Source organism: Octopus bimaculoides, chromosome 4 (genome assembly GCF_001194135.2).
Source record: "Octopus bimaculoides isolate UCB-OBI-ISO-001 chromosome 4, ASM119413v2, whole genome shotgun sequence".
Lineage (NCBI taxonomy): Eukaryota > Metazoa > Mollusca > Cephalopoda > Octopoda > Octopodidae > Octopus > Octopus bimaculoides.
Genome location: NC_068984.1, coordinates 6366545 through 6381223, shown reverse-complemented (window position 1 = coordinate 6381223; position 14679 = coordinate 6366545). Strand labels below are relative to the sequence as shown.

Genomic DNA, 14679 nt, shown 5'->3' with positions numbered 1-14679 from the left:
AATAATAATAATAATAATAATAATAATAATAATAATAATAATAATAATAATATCGAAAAAATACCTTAGGAATGAGAACCCAGGTTCAAAATTTCTCCAAGACACCTGATGAAGGCTGGAGGGTATATCAGCCGAAATGTTGTGTTAACAAGAAACAAGATGAGGACAAATATCCATCAAATGTAAATAATGTACATAATTCTTCATCTCTTAAATATAGAACTGTATTATCAGTCCTAGATGTGTGAAGTTAAAAGAGATGATCATTCACATATATGATAAGAGCATTTCATATCTAAGTATATTTGGGGCTATGTTGTGAGCTGGCACAGTTACTTGAAGCAAGAACATTTTCTTATTTTCTGATGAGAAAGCTATGACTCCTGAATGTAATTTTTTCAGAAAATTAGTATTTCAAAAGATGACGATGGTCGTTCTAGCACAGTTGAGATAGAGTTGTTGTATGTCAAACAGCATATATGTTAACTTATGTGACATAAACAAGGATTTTACACTTGTATCATGGTTTTGATTAGTCAGCCCATTGGTCAATGGTTGTATGTCTGTAGGCTGATTAGGAATTGTGTGTGTAAATGTATACATACATACATATATATATATATATATATATATATATATATATATATATATATATCTGACTCTACTAACTTCCAACATAATGTTGTATTGAATTCTTTTATGTTTTTGTACCACAAGATAAAATGTGTTTGCATATATATTATATTTACATATGCACACATATCTATATATATACATACATGTATGTACATACATGCACATATATATACATACACACACACACACACACACACACACACACACACACCCACCCACATAAAGTGCAGTTGTTTGTGTTGTACTAGATGTGGGGACTGATGCATATCTTATTAAAAAAGACAGTTTTGCACTATTTTTAGACATTTCATATTTAGTTTCCTATATTCTGTTGTAAGTTCTTAAACTTATTGCTTTGTGTTTTCTATTAGTATATTTCTAAGTTTATATTATTGATGTTTTGAGGCATTGTGAATTTATTATCAATGTATATACGTATAAGAACATGGCATATGTACTTATCTGTCACAACCATCCACCGGTATATTTATAAATGGTCAGGAGCTCATTGTACATTGAATTATGTATATTTTTTTTTAACATATTTGTTGTTTTTATAGATTGAATAAGAGATAACTAGAGCATGCAGCATGAACTTTACAACAAATATTTCTTTCATTGATCTCTTATTCAAATACATGCATATACACAACACATGCACACACACGACACACATACACATGCACACACACACACATGCACACACTCTTGTGTATATAAATGAAGTTTATGTTTTACATTTATGTGTTTGTTAAGCTTTTATATATTCTTTTGTAGACGTTTATCTTCCATATCAGATTGTCAGGCTCCAAGATTTATCTCTTCACATCAATACTCTTCTTCTCCATGTGGTTAATGTCCTAGACATTAGGGTCATATTTCAACACAGCTTTGTAATGAAGTGTAAGTACTATCTCAGCCAGCATGATGCAAATAATAGCTTAACATAAAGTATGGCCTATAGCTGATGTCCACTTGATATGTAGCACACCTGTCCAGTTGATGGCCAATGACTAATAAAGATGTGCATAAGCAACACCTTCATTTTGAGGGTTTCCATAGTTAGAATTTATTCACTCATAGCCAGGCCAAGAACTGATTGCAACTAGTTATCTCTTGTACTTGCGGAAATTATTAAAAATAACATTAGTCATTCAGCTATAGTCTTTATCCTTCCTCAATGCATAATTAGAATGTATGTTAGCAACAGAGGCTGAATAAATATTATCTCACTGCATAATCATTTCTTATTAACTTTTTGATGGTCAAAGTGCAAGCTTGGCTTCGTGGTTCCGGAGTTCACTTCCCAAATTAAGTGGTTTCAGATTCAATCACACTGGGAAACACATTGTGCAAGTGTCTTCTTCTAAAGATCCCAGCTGCCTTAGGCTTTGTGAAAGGATATGGAAGGTGGAAACTTAAAGAAGCCTATCGTACATCGGTGTGTGGGGATATGTTTGTGCTTCCTGGTCCTGACATTATACGATACTTGTAAACAAGTGTCACCATCATACAAATACATCAAAACAGTCCTTAATTACCAATCTTCTTTGAAGTATGTTCAACCTTGCGGAAGTATTATGTTGCTTGAAAACTGGTAAAGGTTCGCAACAAGGAGGATATCTGACTGTAGAAAATCTACAACAAATTCCATGTGACCCATACATGGGAAAATGGATGTTTAAACAATGATCTTTTGGATCTTCATTGTATCATCATCATCATCATCATCATCATCATCGTTTAACGTCCGCTTTCCATGCTAGCATGGGTTGGACGATTTGACTGAGGACTGGTGAAACCGGATGGCAACACCAGGCTCCAATCTAAATTTGGCAGAGTTTCTACAGCTGGATGCCCTCCCTAACACCAACCACTCAGAGAGTGTAGTAGGTGCTTTTATGTGTCACCTGCATGAAGGCCAGTCAGGTGATACTGGCAACGGCCATGCTCGAAATGGTGTCTTTTATGTGCCACCCACACAAGCCAGTCCAGGGGCACTGGCAACGATCTCGCTCGAAAATCCTACGAAGGCCAGTCAGGCAGTACTGGCCTATTTGTCTGTCTGTTTGTCCATCTGTCTGTCCATCTGTATGTATGTATGCATATATATATATCTATAGGTATATATTATGAAGTCGGAGTGTTAAGCAGGGACCTGCTTAAATGCAATGTTATTACCAATTCAAATATGCTTGTGGCATGTTTGGACCGAGGAACAAGTCATTCACTATGATTTGTTATGGAGAAAATTTCTTGCTGTTGACATTGGTGTAAATCATGTAGATCAGTTTGCAGTACCCGCTTTCCAAACTTGTGAGATGCAGTATTTCAGAGTAGTTATCTCCTTTTCAGTCATAGACTCTAGGCAGAGGGCGCTGCACACTGACGAGAGTGATTCTCTTATACTATTTCAGTCATCGTACAATGACTGATAATACTACACAGCAGCTCACCATAAGTAAATTACAGAGTAGGAGCATTAAGCAGTAATATGTAGTGTTGTCAGCCATCATACAATGGCTGAAATAGTATAAGAGAATAACTCTCTTTCATCAGTTCGCAGCACCCTTTGTGCAGTGTCTGTGACTGAAGAGGAGATAACTACTCCAAAATGCTGCATCTAACAGTCTGGAAAGGGGGTACTGCAAACTGATCTATGTGTATTTACACCATTGTCAACAACGAGAAATTTTCTCCATGACAAAACACAGTGAATGGCTTGTTTATCAGTCCAAAAATGCCACAAGCATATTTCAACTGATGTGTATGTATATATGTGTGTGTGTGTGTGTGTGTGTGTGTGTGTGTGTGTGTGTGTGTGTGGTTGAATAGCTAAACAAGTTTACTTCAGAACCACATGCATGGCACCTTGAGCAAGCAACTTCTTCCATAGCTTCAGGCTAATCAATACTTTGTAAGTTAAATTTGGTAAATGGAAAATGAATGAAAACGTATTATATTTATGTGTGTGTTTGTGTCAGATAGAGAGTTTTTAGGTGTCTATACATTGTCGTTGAAATTTTTATGTCTCATAGCTCAATAGTTTTCATTGTTGTTGAAGACCAGTGCAATAAAAAATATCTGCCTTGAAAAACAAAGAAAAGATAGTATCAAACCATTGAAAACTACCTCAGTATCTCTCTTCCAAACCATGCCAGTACGGAAAAGGGAGACATAAAAATAATGAGGATTACATAGTACATGTGTGTGTGTGTATGCATGTATTTAAACCTATGATGTATGTATGTATGTATGTATGTATGCATATTTATGTGTGTGTATACATACACACACACACACAAGTAATATATATAAATATATATGTATGTATATATGTATATACACATATATATAAATATATTACTCATATGCATAGCAAAGGACTGTATGTATGATTTTATATTTCTTTTCCTTATGGCTTTTTTCCAATGATCATTTATGCTCTCAGACAAAACAAGTTTCTATAGGTTGATGTAATTAAAACTTCATTGTGCAGTAATGTGTGTTTCTATGTTGGATAACTAAAACTGGAGATTATCTAGGGTGCCACTTTACTCTCACCGTTTTTTCTTCCTCAACTGAGCTTTCTGCAGGATAAGAGTACACCTGCCAGTCCAATACAGCTTCTGGACCTAATATTTGTTTTCCAAACTCTTCTGGCAGCACCATATTTAAACCCTACAGCATGATACAACAATAATATATGCATGTTTAAAAGACAAAATGAAAATGATTTTGCATTAAACAACAAAGACACATCAAAGGATATAAGATTATAAAATCTGTGTATCACCTATGGGTTCATATATTTATTCAGTACAGGTATAAGTTTATACATGTAGACTCTGTCACCTAGTATTCATATTTTGTGGCATAGTAATTTATATTTTGTAGCATAGTAACCATATGGCTAAGCAATTAAAGGGAAAATCTATATTTGCATACTCTGATGTTTAGACTCAATAAAATAGAACTAAAATCTGAAAAAAACTGAAGGAAGTATTCTGCATGATCAATAGAAGTGATAGCAAGAAGATTTACACCTATATTTTGCTTTTCTTTGAAATTTTGAATTAAAATCAAAACTTCAAGATATTCTTACTTGTTTGTAAACACTGTCATAAATTAGTGTTTCTATCACATTCTTGGGAGATGTCTTTTAACTGAACTGGTCTATAGGCTCATGGGTAAGAGTTTAAAACCTACCACAGGTATCAATGTAATTTGTAGATATGAAGCCTATGATTTCTAAAGTGATGGAAAATGACCTTGTATCTGATTATGAAAGCATAGTTAAAGAATAGCATTACTAAGGATCATTTTCTTCTTTAAAGTACTTGCCTATAATTTTACTGGAAGTGTCCATCTACTCTTGAATAGACCATGCAATATTTTTTGACCTTCTGTTTTCTCTTCCCTTAATGTTTACAGAAGGAAATGTACTTCATCATGGTACTTATTTATAGTTAATTAGATTTGACTTCTGAAATTTAAGCGTCTTTGCTGGGAACCATAATACACCAGCCACCACTCAGCCATTAGGTTAACACCATTGCATCTTAAACATCTGTTGCTTTTTTTCATATCATATTTGTTTATTTGGAATTATGATTACATTTAACCACATTTAAGCATTAACATCTTCAGACCTTTTATCTAATTAAATATATAGTGGCGAAAGAGAAAACAAATAAGTGAGATACTGATGTATGAAATAACATAGTACAAATAGTTCAACATGTTCTTGAATTCTTACCAGAACAATAAATGTGTACCAGCTGTCACTTTTGAAAATAACAAAATATAGAATTTGCACTAGACAAGATTCTCACCCAAATTGTGAATCCTTCTATTTGAAGTGTTGACATACTACCTGTGTACTGTTAAAGAACATTCATTAGTAAAACATTGAAAATAAAAATTTAAAAAAATTCAGATGATTCTGTAAGACAATGGGTATGCTTTGGAAAAGATAAGATATCATAGGAGACCATTAAAAAATGTACTTGTTAAAATATATAAACACACACACACACACACACACACATAAATTGTTGCATGGTGGAGGCAAAATTGATTATATTTTATGAATTAAAATATTTCATTATTTTTGCTTCTACAGCTTTGCTTCTGTACTGCAAATATTCATTTAAGTTTTGCAGTAATTCAGGGCTTATTATACTCCTTTTACATAGTCTCTATCAAGCTTCAGTAGTTACCTTCTATTATGAAACTGCTCATCATAAATTTTCAAACTATATAATCAATCTTGTCCTACAATGTATGTGTGTGTGTGAATAAAAATGAAATTAACTGGCACAATATTTAAATACATGATGGTACTTACAGTAGTTTTTTCTAGACAGGTTAAGAGATGATGATGCTGTAACTCGAATATGTCTTCTTTGTAGTCATCTACTTCAAGACCACTTTCTCTAGCAAGTACGACTTCTTCAGTTCGTTTCTTGCTAGTGATAAAGGCTGCACCACTAGCGTTTTTAGCCATGCGGATACGAGCCAATCTTGCTTTCTGAAATCAAAAACAAAAACAATACATGTAAATAATGAATATTTTAGTGAAAAGGTAAGAAACTCAGAGTAGGGATGATTTAAATATTCAGATTCAAACAAATAAGGTCTTCTGCATGTATTAAAACTCTTTCACAATTTTGTGCAGCCAGGAGCTACAGAACAGCTTAGCTACAGTTATAGCTTGAAGCCTGTTACATATTTTATGGCCCCTCATTTCGTTAATATTCTTATCTTACCATCTGTCACACCTGTTGTCTTTTTGATTGAAGTAGTATTGGGACAGTTTACACTGAAAAGAATAAGTTGTCCTGCAGTTCTTGAGCTTATTTTTGTCATCAAAGCTAAGTCATTCTGAAGCACTGCTTTCAATGTTTTGTTCTCTCCCCCACTCATCCACATATACCATACTACTACTACTACTACTACTACTACTCAGCAGTTTTGACACAAAGGACATAAAGGACCTCATACAATGCTTACATACCACAGCATTGACACAAAGATCCTCACACTTATATGTACACACACAGTAGCCCTGACATAAAAAGAGCCTGACTTACACACTTCCCGAGTGGGTATTTAAAAGTCCTAACATCACCTAAAAAGTGATGGTCATTTAATTATTCAGTAACTAACAGAGAGCTGTGCAGAATCAGCAGGGAAACTTGTGTTCAAGGAAATTACTGCCAATAATTAATGCATAATCTTGTTACGTAAGGGGATAATTATATGTTTCACCTGACAGATTCTAGTAGAACACTGTGATTAGTAACCATTTTCAGAATTGATTGTTAATAGAGCTAGCTCTGAAGTTTCAATAAGAATCAAACATCAGTTTGTATGCCTTTCTGCCGTGGAGATCAATCAAAAACCAGTAATGGGGCATTCATGAAATAGCATTATCTATTAATCAACTTTGAGAAAAAAATAGGGTCAGAAAATTAATATTGATTGTTAATTGGGTGAAAAGAAAGTAGATTCCATATTTTTAAATAGGAATAAAATGTACCCCTTGAATTTTACTTTATATTTATAGTTTTCTTTCGAGTCTTTTAAAATTTTATTATTACTTCATTTAATGAATTTTGCTTATTTATAGAACCATTTGTCACTGAATGGTGAAGTTGAAAACAGCATTGATATTCTGTTCTTCCTCTACTTTATGGTAAAGATATCACCCTTTTCTCCATATTCAAACTAGCTAAGAATAGATATATTTCCCACTTATACAGACTGAGTTTTAAGAATAGCCTGATATTAAATTTGTATGCCTACAAATATTTGAAATGCCTGGAATTGCAGAATTTTCCATCTTTTGCACTACAGTGGCTGGTGTATGCATTTAACATGACTAAATTAATGGTTTCTGTCTTAGATACAAGAACTTATATGATCTTGGTTTGAGAATTTATTGATTTGAAGTAGCTGTATGTTCATTCTCTTTACTTTAGCCTTATTCTGAATGGTCATTACTTAAATTACCAATATCTTCATTTTTCTCACTCACACAGCATTGTTTACTTCTTGCTTCCTAATTTCTGTGATTTACTTCTATTTGGCAATAAGGTCTTATATCTCTTTTTAATGATGTTTATTCTTATATAGATGACTGTGTAAAACTAAAAATTGTTATTTTTGTGTAACATGATGGTTCCCTAATTTTTCTTGACAACTTCAGTTTTCAATAACCAGATTTTAATCTATAGCATATTCTGTTGTGTCTGGGGAGAGTCATTCTCTTTTAGTTTTGACTTCAAAACTATTGAAAAGATTGCAAGACGCAACAAAAATTTTAGAAAAATAAAAAAGAAATAAGTGGAAATTTTACTGGTGAGTGTGTTAATTTATAAGGCACTAAAAGAGAATGACACTCCCCAGACACAACAGAATATGCTTCAACACACGAACTCACATAAAGAATCTTGCAAACCAAATCCCAAAACAAAATCTCTGGCATGTTTAAGTGCTAGAAGAAGCTCTCAGAATCTTTTACTTATAGGAGTGCTGATCAACCCAGTTACAAAAAAGTAGTGCGATCTGTATATCTGTATGACTGGAATACCTTCATTCACCGATATGCTACAGCTACAAGTCCACTAAAGCTCTGCATTCTCTTCTTTTCTATTGTTACTGTAATGGTTCCTGCTTTTCTGGGCCACAAATTGTATGGAGTCTTTGAACTAGTAAGCTGTGCACTACCTGATTCACCCACTTCTCCTCCTTTCATTACCTCTACACTGTTTCATTCTACAAACCCTTCACTAAATGCCTAACTCAATTCTTCTCAAAAGTAAAATTCACTGAAATTCTTCCTTCGCCTACATTTTCCTATCAGACATCCAGCTTCAACCACCTTCTTCAGTCTCGGCGGGTCTACAAAAGTGCATTACCCTCTTCATGCTAAATAATTCATTTTAAAATCTTTATTGCAGATTTAATGTGTGTATCTTACATATAATTATAATTCATTGTATGCCTTTATGAGCATACAGAAAAACCTATTCAAACAACAACATATTCAAATTGTATACATACATTCACACTAACATACATAACATATACACAAAATATCATACACACAGATAAATGGTGAATAAGTGTAGAAAATTATGGCCTATTTTAAAGTTCAAATCATTAAGTAATTTACAATGTTTTGTTCAGTGACCATTGCAAAGTAATAAGAAGCAACTTGGTTTTGAATTGTTTTCTTTTTTTTTAAACTAAAAGTCTTGACAGTGTTTGTAGCAATTATTTTTGGCTTCTCCATCCAATTATTGTTGATATAATTCATTAATTCAATAGTTTTCATCAATATCTTTTATTCCCTCACATTCACATTCACTCTCACATCACCACATACCCACTTAAAGATTACTTTCACACTCCCCACTTAAAGATTACACACATTCACCAACACCCTCTACCCACAATAACCACTGTCACTACACTGTCACACTTGCACACCTTGATACACATGCAACACTACACTACAGTGATGTATACCCGCCCACACATACACACACTAAAACCTACTTATACCTGCTTCCAGCCACTATGCTCCTGCCCTTAACTCCTCTTTTTTTAAATCACCCCCACCCACTCCTGAGAACAGTATTTTCATTCCCATTCTCCAACATTTTGCCTGACGTTACTTCTTTTTTTCACTGACTCTCTCTCCTCACTCCCTCTGTTTCTTTCTTTCTTCTGATGAAGGGCTTATGTCTGAAAGGTTAAGTCACATTCCTCTTGCTGTTAGTTATACATCTACCTTATTTGTCAATTTTCATTTCTCCTGTGTTGTCCCTTTTTTCATTATTCATTGCCTTTATAGTGTGTGTACCATCACACACACACACACACACACACACGCACACACACACACGCGCGCACACACACACACACACACACACACACACACACACACACACACTCACACCTCATCAGCATCATTATTTTAATTAACATTTTCCCATGCTTGCATGGTTTGGATAGAATTAATTGAGGCAGATTTTTTATGGTTGGATGCTTTTCCTGTTACCAATCCTTACTTATTTCCAAATAAGTTAATATTTCTCCATAGCCAAACAGGCTTTCATGGAAGATGAGAAATGAATGATGGTGTGGGTGTTTCCCTTCCTTGTCATCATCATCATCATCATTTAACTTTCATTTTATATATATATTATCATTGTCGTCGTTTGGCATCCGCTTTCCATGCAGGCATGGGTTGGACAGTTTGACTGGGGACTGGCAAGCCAGAAGGCTGCACCAGGCTCTGGTCTGATCTTGAAGGATTTCTGCAGCTGGGTGCCCCTCCTGGCACCAGCCACTCTGAGAGTGTGGTGGGTGCTTTTTACATGCCACTGGCACGAGGGCCAGTCGGGTGGTACTGGCATCGACCACGCTCGAATGGTACTTTTTACATGCCACCGGCACGAGAGCTAGTTGGGCGGCACTGGCATCGACCATGTTTGAATGGTGCATTTTACATGCCACCGGCATGGGTGCCAGTCAAGCGGTAGTGGCGTTGGCCACGACAATGATTTCACTTGACTCAACAGATCTTCTCAAGCATAGTTTATTGCCCAATGATTGAAGGGTACTCTTAAATGGGCCAGTTATGCAACATTGGCATAAGCCACAGTTACAGTCTCACTTGGCTTACTGGGTTTTCACAAGCACAGCATATCTCTAAAGGTCTCAGTCACTTGTCATTACCTCCGTGAGGCCCAATGTTCGAAAGTTGTGCTTCACCACCTCATTCCAGGTCTTCCTGGGTCTACCTCTTCCACAGGTTCTCTCCACTGTTAGGGTGTGACGCTTTTTCACACAGCTGTCCTCATCCATGCACAATACATGACCATACCAATGCAGTTGTCTCTCTTGCACACCACATCTGATGCTTCTTATGTCCAACTTTTCTCTCAGGGTGCTTACACTCATGTCGTGTATGTACACTGACATTACACATTCCTTGGAACATACTAGCTTTATTTCTTGCAAGCCTACGTATATCCTCAGCAATTACAGCCCATGTTTCACTGTTGTGTAGCATGACTGTTCGCACATGTGTCATACAGTCTACCTTTCACTCTACCCAGGCTATTCATTCTAGAAGCTACACTTTCAGAGCATCTACCCTTGCTACTGACTTGGTCACCTAGGAAACAGAAGCTATCATTTGCTTCTAGTTTTTCCCCTGGCATCCCCCCCACCAACATTGCTTGACAATCGATGCTGGTGTGTTTATGTCCCTGTAACATAGTGGTTCAGCAAAAGAGACCTATACAATAAGTATTAGGCTTACAAAGAATAAATACTGGGGTCAATTAGTTCGACTAAAAGGCTGTGCTCCAGCATGGCCGCAGTCAAATGACTGAAATGGATAAAAGAATACATATATATCTCAGTTCACCTGTAAATCTGCAAGTGGTTTTCCCACATTACAATGCTGTCATGCAGCTTTGGCTCTGTTTCCCTTCTGCCCACTTTCTGGGACTCATGGATAAGTGTGCAGCGACAAGTAAAAAAGTACAGAAAGTGTAGCTTTGTTGAGAATGTAATGTAGGACCGTTATTTAAGCATCTCTGAGGGATGTTATTTTTCTCATAACGTTAAGTTTTTACAGTTTCTCATAAAGTTAAGATTTAGATTTTCAACTAAATAAGCCTCAGGACCATTTATAATTTTGCATTTATAATGAAGATGAAGGATTTGGATGTCACACTCAACTTCATTTTCTTTTTAAAATAGGTTGGACTCTGTATAATGACCAAATGAATAGAATTAGTGAAAATAGTAATAATCTTGAATAGATTATTTGGTAGTTTTTGCAATTGATATCAAAGTAGAGTCTGATAAAATGGTTTGTGAAAATACAAATAGTCCATTTGAGAGAAGTCTGTCTGACATTGCAGGCAAGGTCCTTTATTGGAGATTGAATGAGTAAATATCTCATGTGCTGGCAACTTGTATCCTTATCACCAGTGTTATATTTTGTTCATAGCCAGAATATTTAGCTTCAACCAATCAATTTCACTCCTTCTAAAAAGCTACACTGACTGATGTAATCTACTGTTATATGATGTGGTAGTCCTGGACAGCAGCATATTTCATTATCTTGCTCTAAATAAATGAATTCATGTAAATTCCTCTTACAGGAAAAGCTATTGGTGGGATAATGTCATTTTACCAGTACAACAATTTGTCTTCATTCTGTTATTGCTCTACAAAATCTAGATTTGTGGAGCACTGACCACATGGAGGCCTTGAAAGTTGCAATGGATTTAACATTTTAGCTATGTATATTCTTTTCACTCTAAAACTAACTAGCAGACATTCTGTCTCTAAATAACCAAATTATATTGATCTTTTCATCCATCCTGTTACTACATGTTTGGTTGATATTATATTTTAAAATGGTGGTGGTTTGGCTGGGTCGGACAAAAAGTATTCCAGTATTTAGTTTAACTTCCTTATTTTCTAACTTTTAATCTTGGCAAGGTTGTCTTTGTTTTTCATTCTTTTGGTGTTGATAAAATAAAACACCAGTCAAGTACTGATGGCGAGGGGCTGAAATACACTTGATAGTTCCCTTTCTACAAAATCTCTAGTGTTGTGCCTATGTAAGAAATCAATATTAATTATTTTAAAGATCTTTTATTTAATTTCCACTGCCAGTAGTGGTTGGTGAAGTCTACTTATCTCAACTTTACAACAGGTATGAATATACGAGTGGTGTATATATAATTTCAGCCATTCTCATTTTTTTGTTTATTTCTGTTTTTTTTTCTAAATATTTCTGATGATTAATTTTCCTAAACATTTACATTTCCAGCTATCTATTTATTTTTATGCATCTCTCTCCCCCCACCCCCTATATCCTTCCCCTTTCTCTCTTTCCCCTCCCTCTCCCCCTTTATCCCTCTCCTTTCTTTCTTTCTATTCTCTCTCTCTTTCTATTCTCTCTCTCTTTCTTTTCTCTCTCTTTCCCTCTCTCCCTTCTATCCCTCCCCTTTCTCTCTTCTCCCCTCCCTGCCATGTGTATATGTCTGAACTTGTTTTCGTCACATATTTCCATACACACATTGATACATGCTCTATTTACTTATTAATTGACTTTTTAATTATATCTTTATTCATACAGCAATTCATTTATAATTTGTTAGTTTCTTTCTTTACATTTATAATTCTTTTTATTCTATTCATCTCTTCATTAATGTGCATAACTTAATCAATTGATTTTATTATGTTTAGTTTCTTTTATTCTTCTACTTGTTTTAATTAATGAACAAATGAGTTTATACATTTACTAAAGCTCCTGTAATGTAAGACCTATTCGTTATGGGAGTGAACTTTCTTTGAACCACACCTCTTCTTTCATTCCGAAGATTATAGATGCTTTCACTACAAGCTATAACTTGTAGTGAAAATATCATTTTTACTACAAGTTATACACAGTTAAAATAATAATAATAATAATAATCAGATAAGAATGATTTGGAATAGAAGCTTTCTTAATGAAACCAAAATTCAGACAATCGGAAAAAGCCTCAGTAGTGGCGATAACCTCAAGGAGGATGATATAAGTGAAGATCAGTGAATGAATTGGCAAGGTGATGGTGTAGTAGAGGAGAGAGACTTTTGGGGAGGAATGGGAACGAATCAATATATTGTGGAGGACCCTGTATCACCAGAGGATATGACTGAAGAACTGAGGGACCTAATGATAAAACTTGAGAAAATAATTATTACAAGAGCAGAGACCAAGCCAGTAATTTGCGATACTTCAATTGTGACAGTGTTAAATGCGTGATCCAAAAGGTTGATGGGATCCTGAAGTACATTCCAACAAAAGATCTATAAGAAACAAGAGACTTGATTAGATCCACTTCAGTTTTATCCCCAAACCCTCACTCGCTACTATGCTGGAAGTATGGATATAAGGTAAGAGGTGCTTGGTACCAATATACTCTACAAAAGGTAATGGATGAAAATGGGAAGGCAAAAGTCCTTCCTGACAGACATGGTGCTAGAGTACCAAAGGCTGGATATAGTGCCTAATAATCAATGTGGCAGTGCCAGGAGATCAACATATTATCATGAAAAAAAAAAAAAGAAAAGTTTGACAAATATGGAAACCTGAGAATTGAAATCACCAAGATGTGACAGCTATGAGAGTCAAACATAAATGTTGTTTTTGTTGTCATTGGAACATTGGGTTCAATACCACCCAACCTGAAAAAACATTTGGACACTTTAGAATCTTGATGTATTGCAAAAGTCGGTTTCACTTGGAACTGCATACATACTGTGTAAAGTACTGTCTGTCTGAGGTTTTTGGTTTGTAAACATTTACGAACACTTGTATTGTTCCAAAAGTTCCCTACTGTCTGAATAACAAATTTTGAAGATTTTTAGCTTCAAGAAACGCTGTGCATGCGTGTGTGTGTACTTTATGACCAAATGATAAAGAAATTTGCTTCACAACCATGCAGTCCTAGGCTCAATCACACAATGTGATATCTTAGACAAGTGTCATTTTTATAGCCTTGGGTCAATCTATACTTTGTCAATGAAAGTGGGTTAAGAGAAAGTATATTGAAGTCTATTGGATAGATTGTACTAGTAATTCAAATGGTACAATTTTGTTACTCCCTGTTACATTATTTTCACCTGAGAATTACATTAACGATAGCTGTCGTTAGAATACTCAGCTACTTATGTTATTTCAAAGATCAGGTAATTCATTTGATCAAACACCTGAATCTTCATTGTCAAATGACAGAAAGTCATCTCTGTGTGTATGCGTGTGTGCGCGTAGGTATATTTTACATCGTGTGTGTGTTCGTGAGTGTGTAGATATGTTTGTTCTACATTGCTGAAATGAATGAATTCATGTTATTGAGTGTAGTTACTATTTTTTCAATCATTAGCAGCATTTACACTTCTATAATGTTTTTATGCTTGCAACACTATTAACACCTGATCTTTTTTTTTTTTTTTTTT

The 14679-nt window shown here is 35.0% G+C and overlaps 1 protein-coding gene across 2 annotated transcripts in view; it reads right to left on the bottom strand.

Annotated features, from left to right (window-relative positions):
* The window catches only part of LOC106869372 (potassium voltage-gated channel protein Shal), a 435827-nt gene that overhangs the window by 65800 nt on the left and 355348 nt on the right, over positions 1 to 14679 (bottom strand). The window contains exons 3-4 of one of the 2 annotated variants that reach the window (XM_052966873.1): positions 5987 to 6169; positions 4201 to 4317 (exon numbers count right to left, since the gene is read on the bottom strand). In XM_052966873.1, the coding sequence (XP_052822833.1) occupies positions 4201 to 4317; positions 5987 to 6169 (300 nt within the window). The remainder of the gene's footprint in view (positions 1 to 4200; positions 4318 to 5986; positions 6170 to 14679) is intronic. The other variant, XM_052966874.1, reaches the window with a different exon arrangement.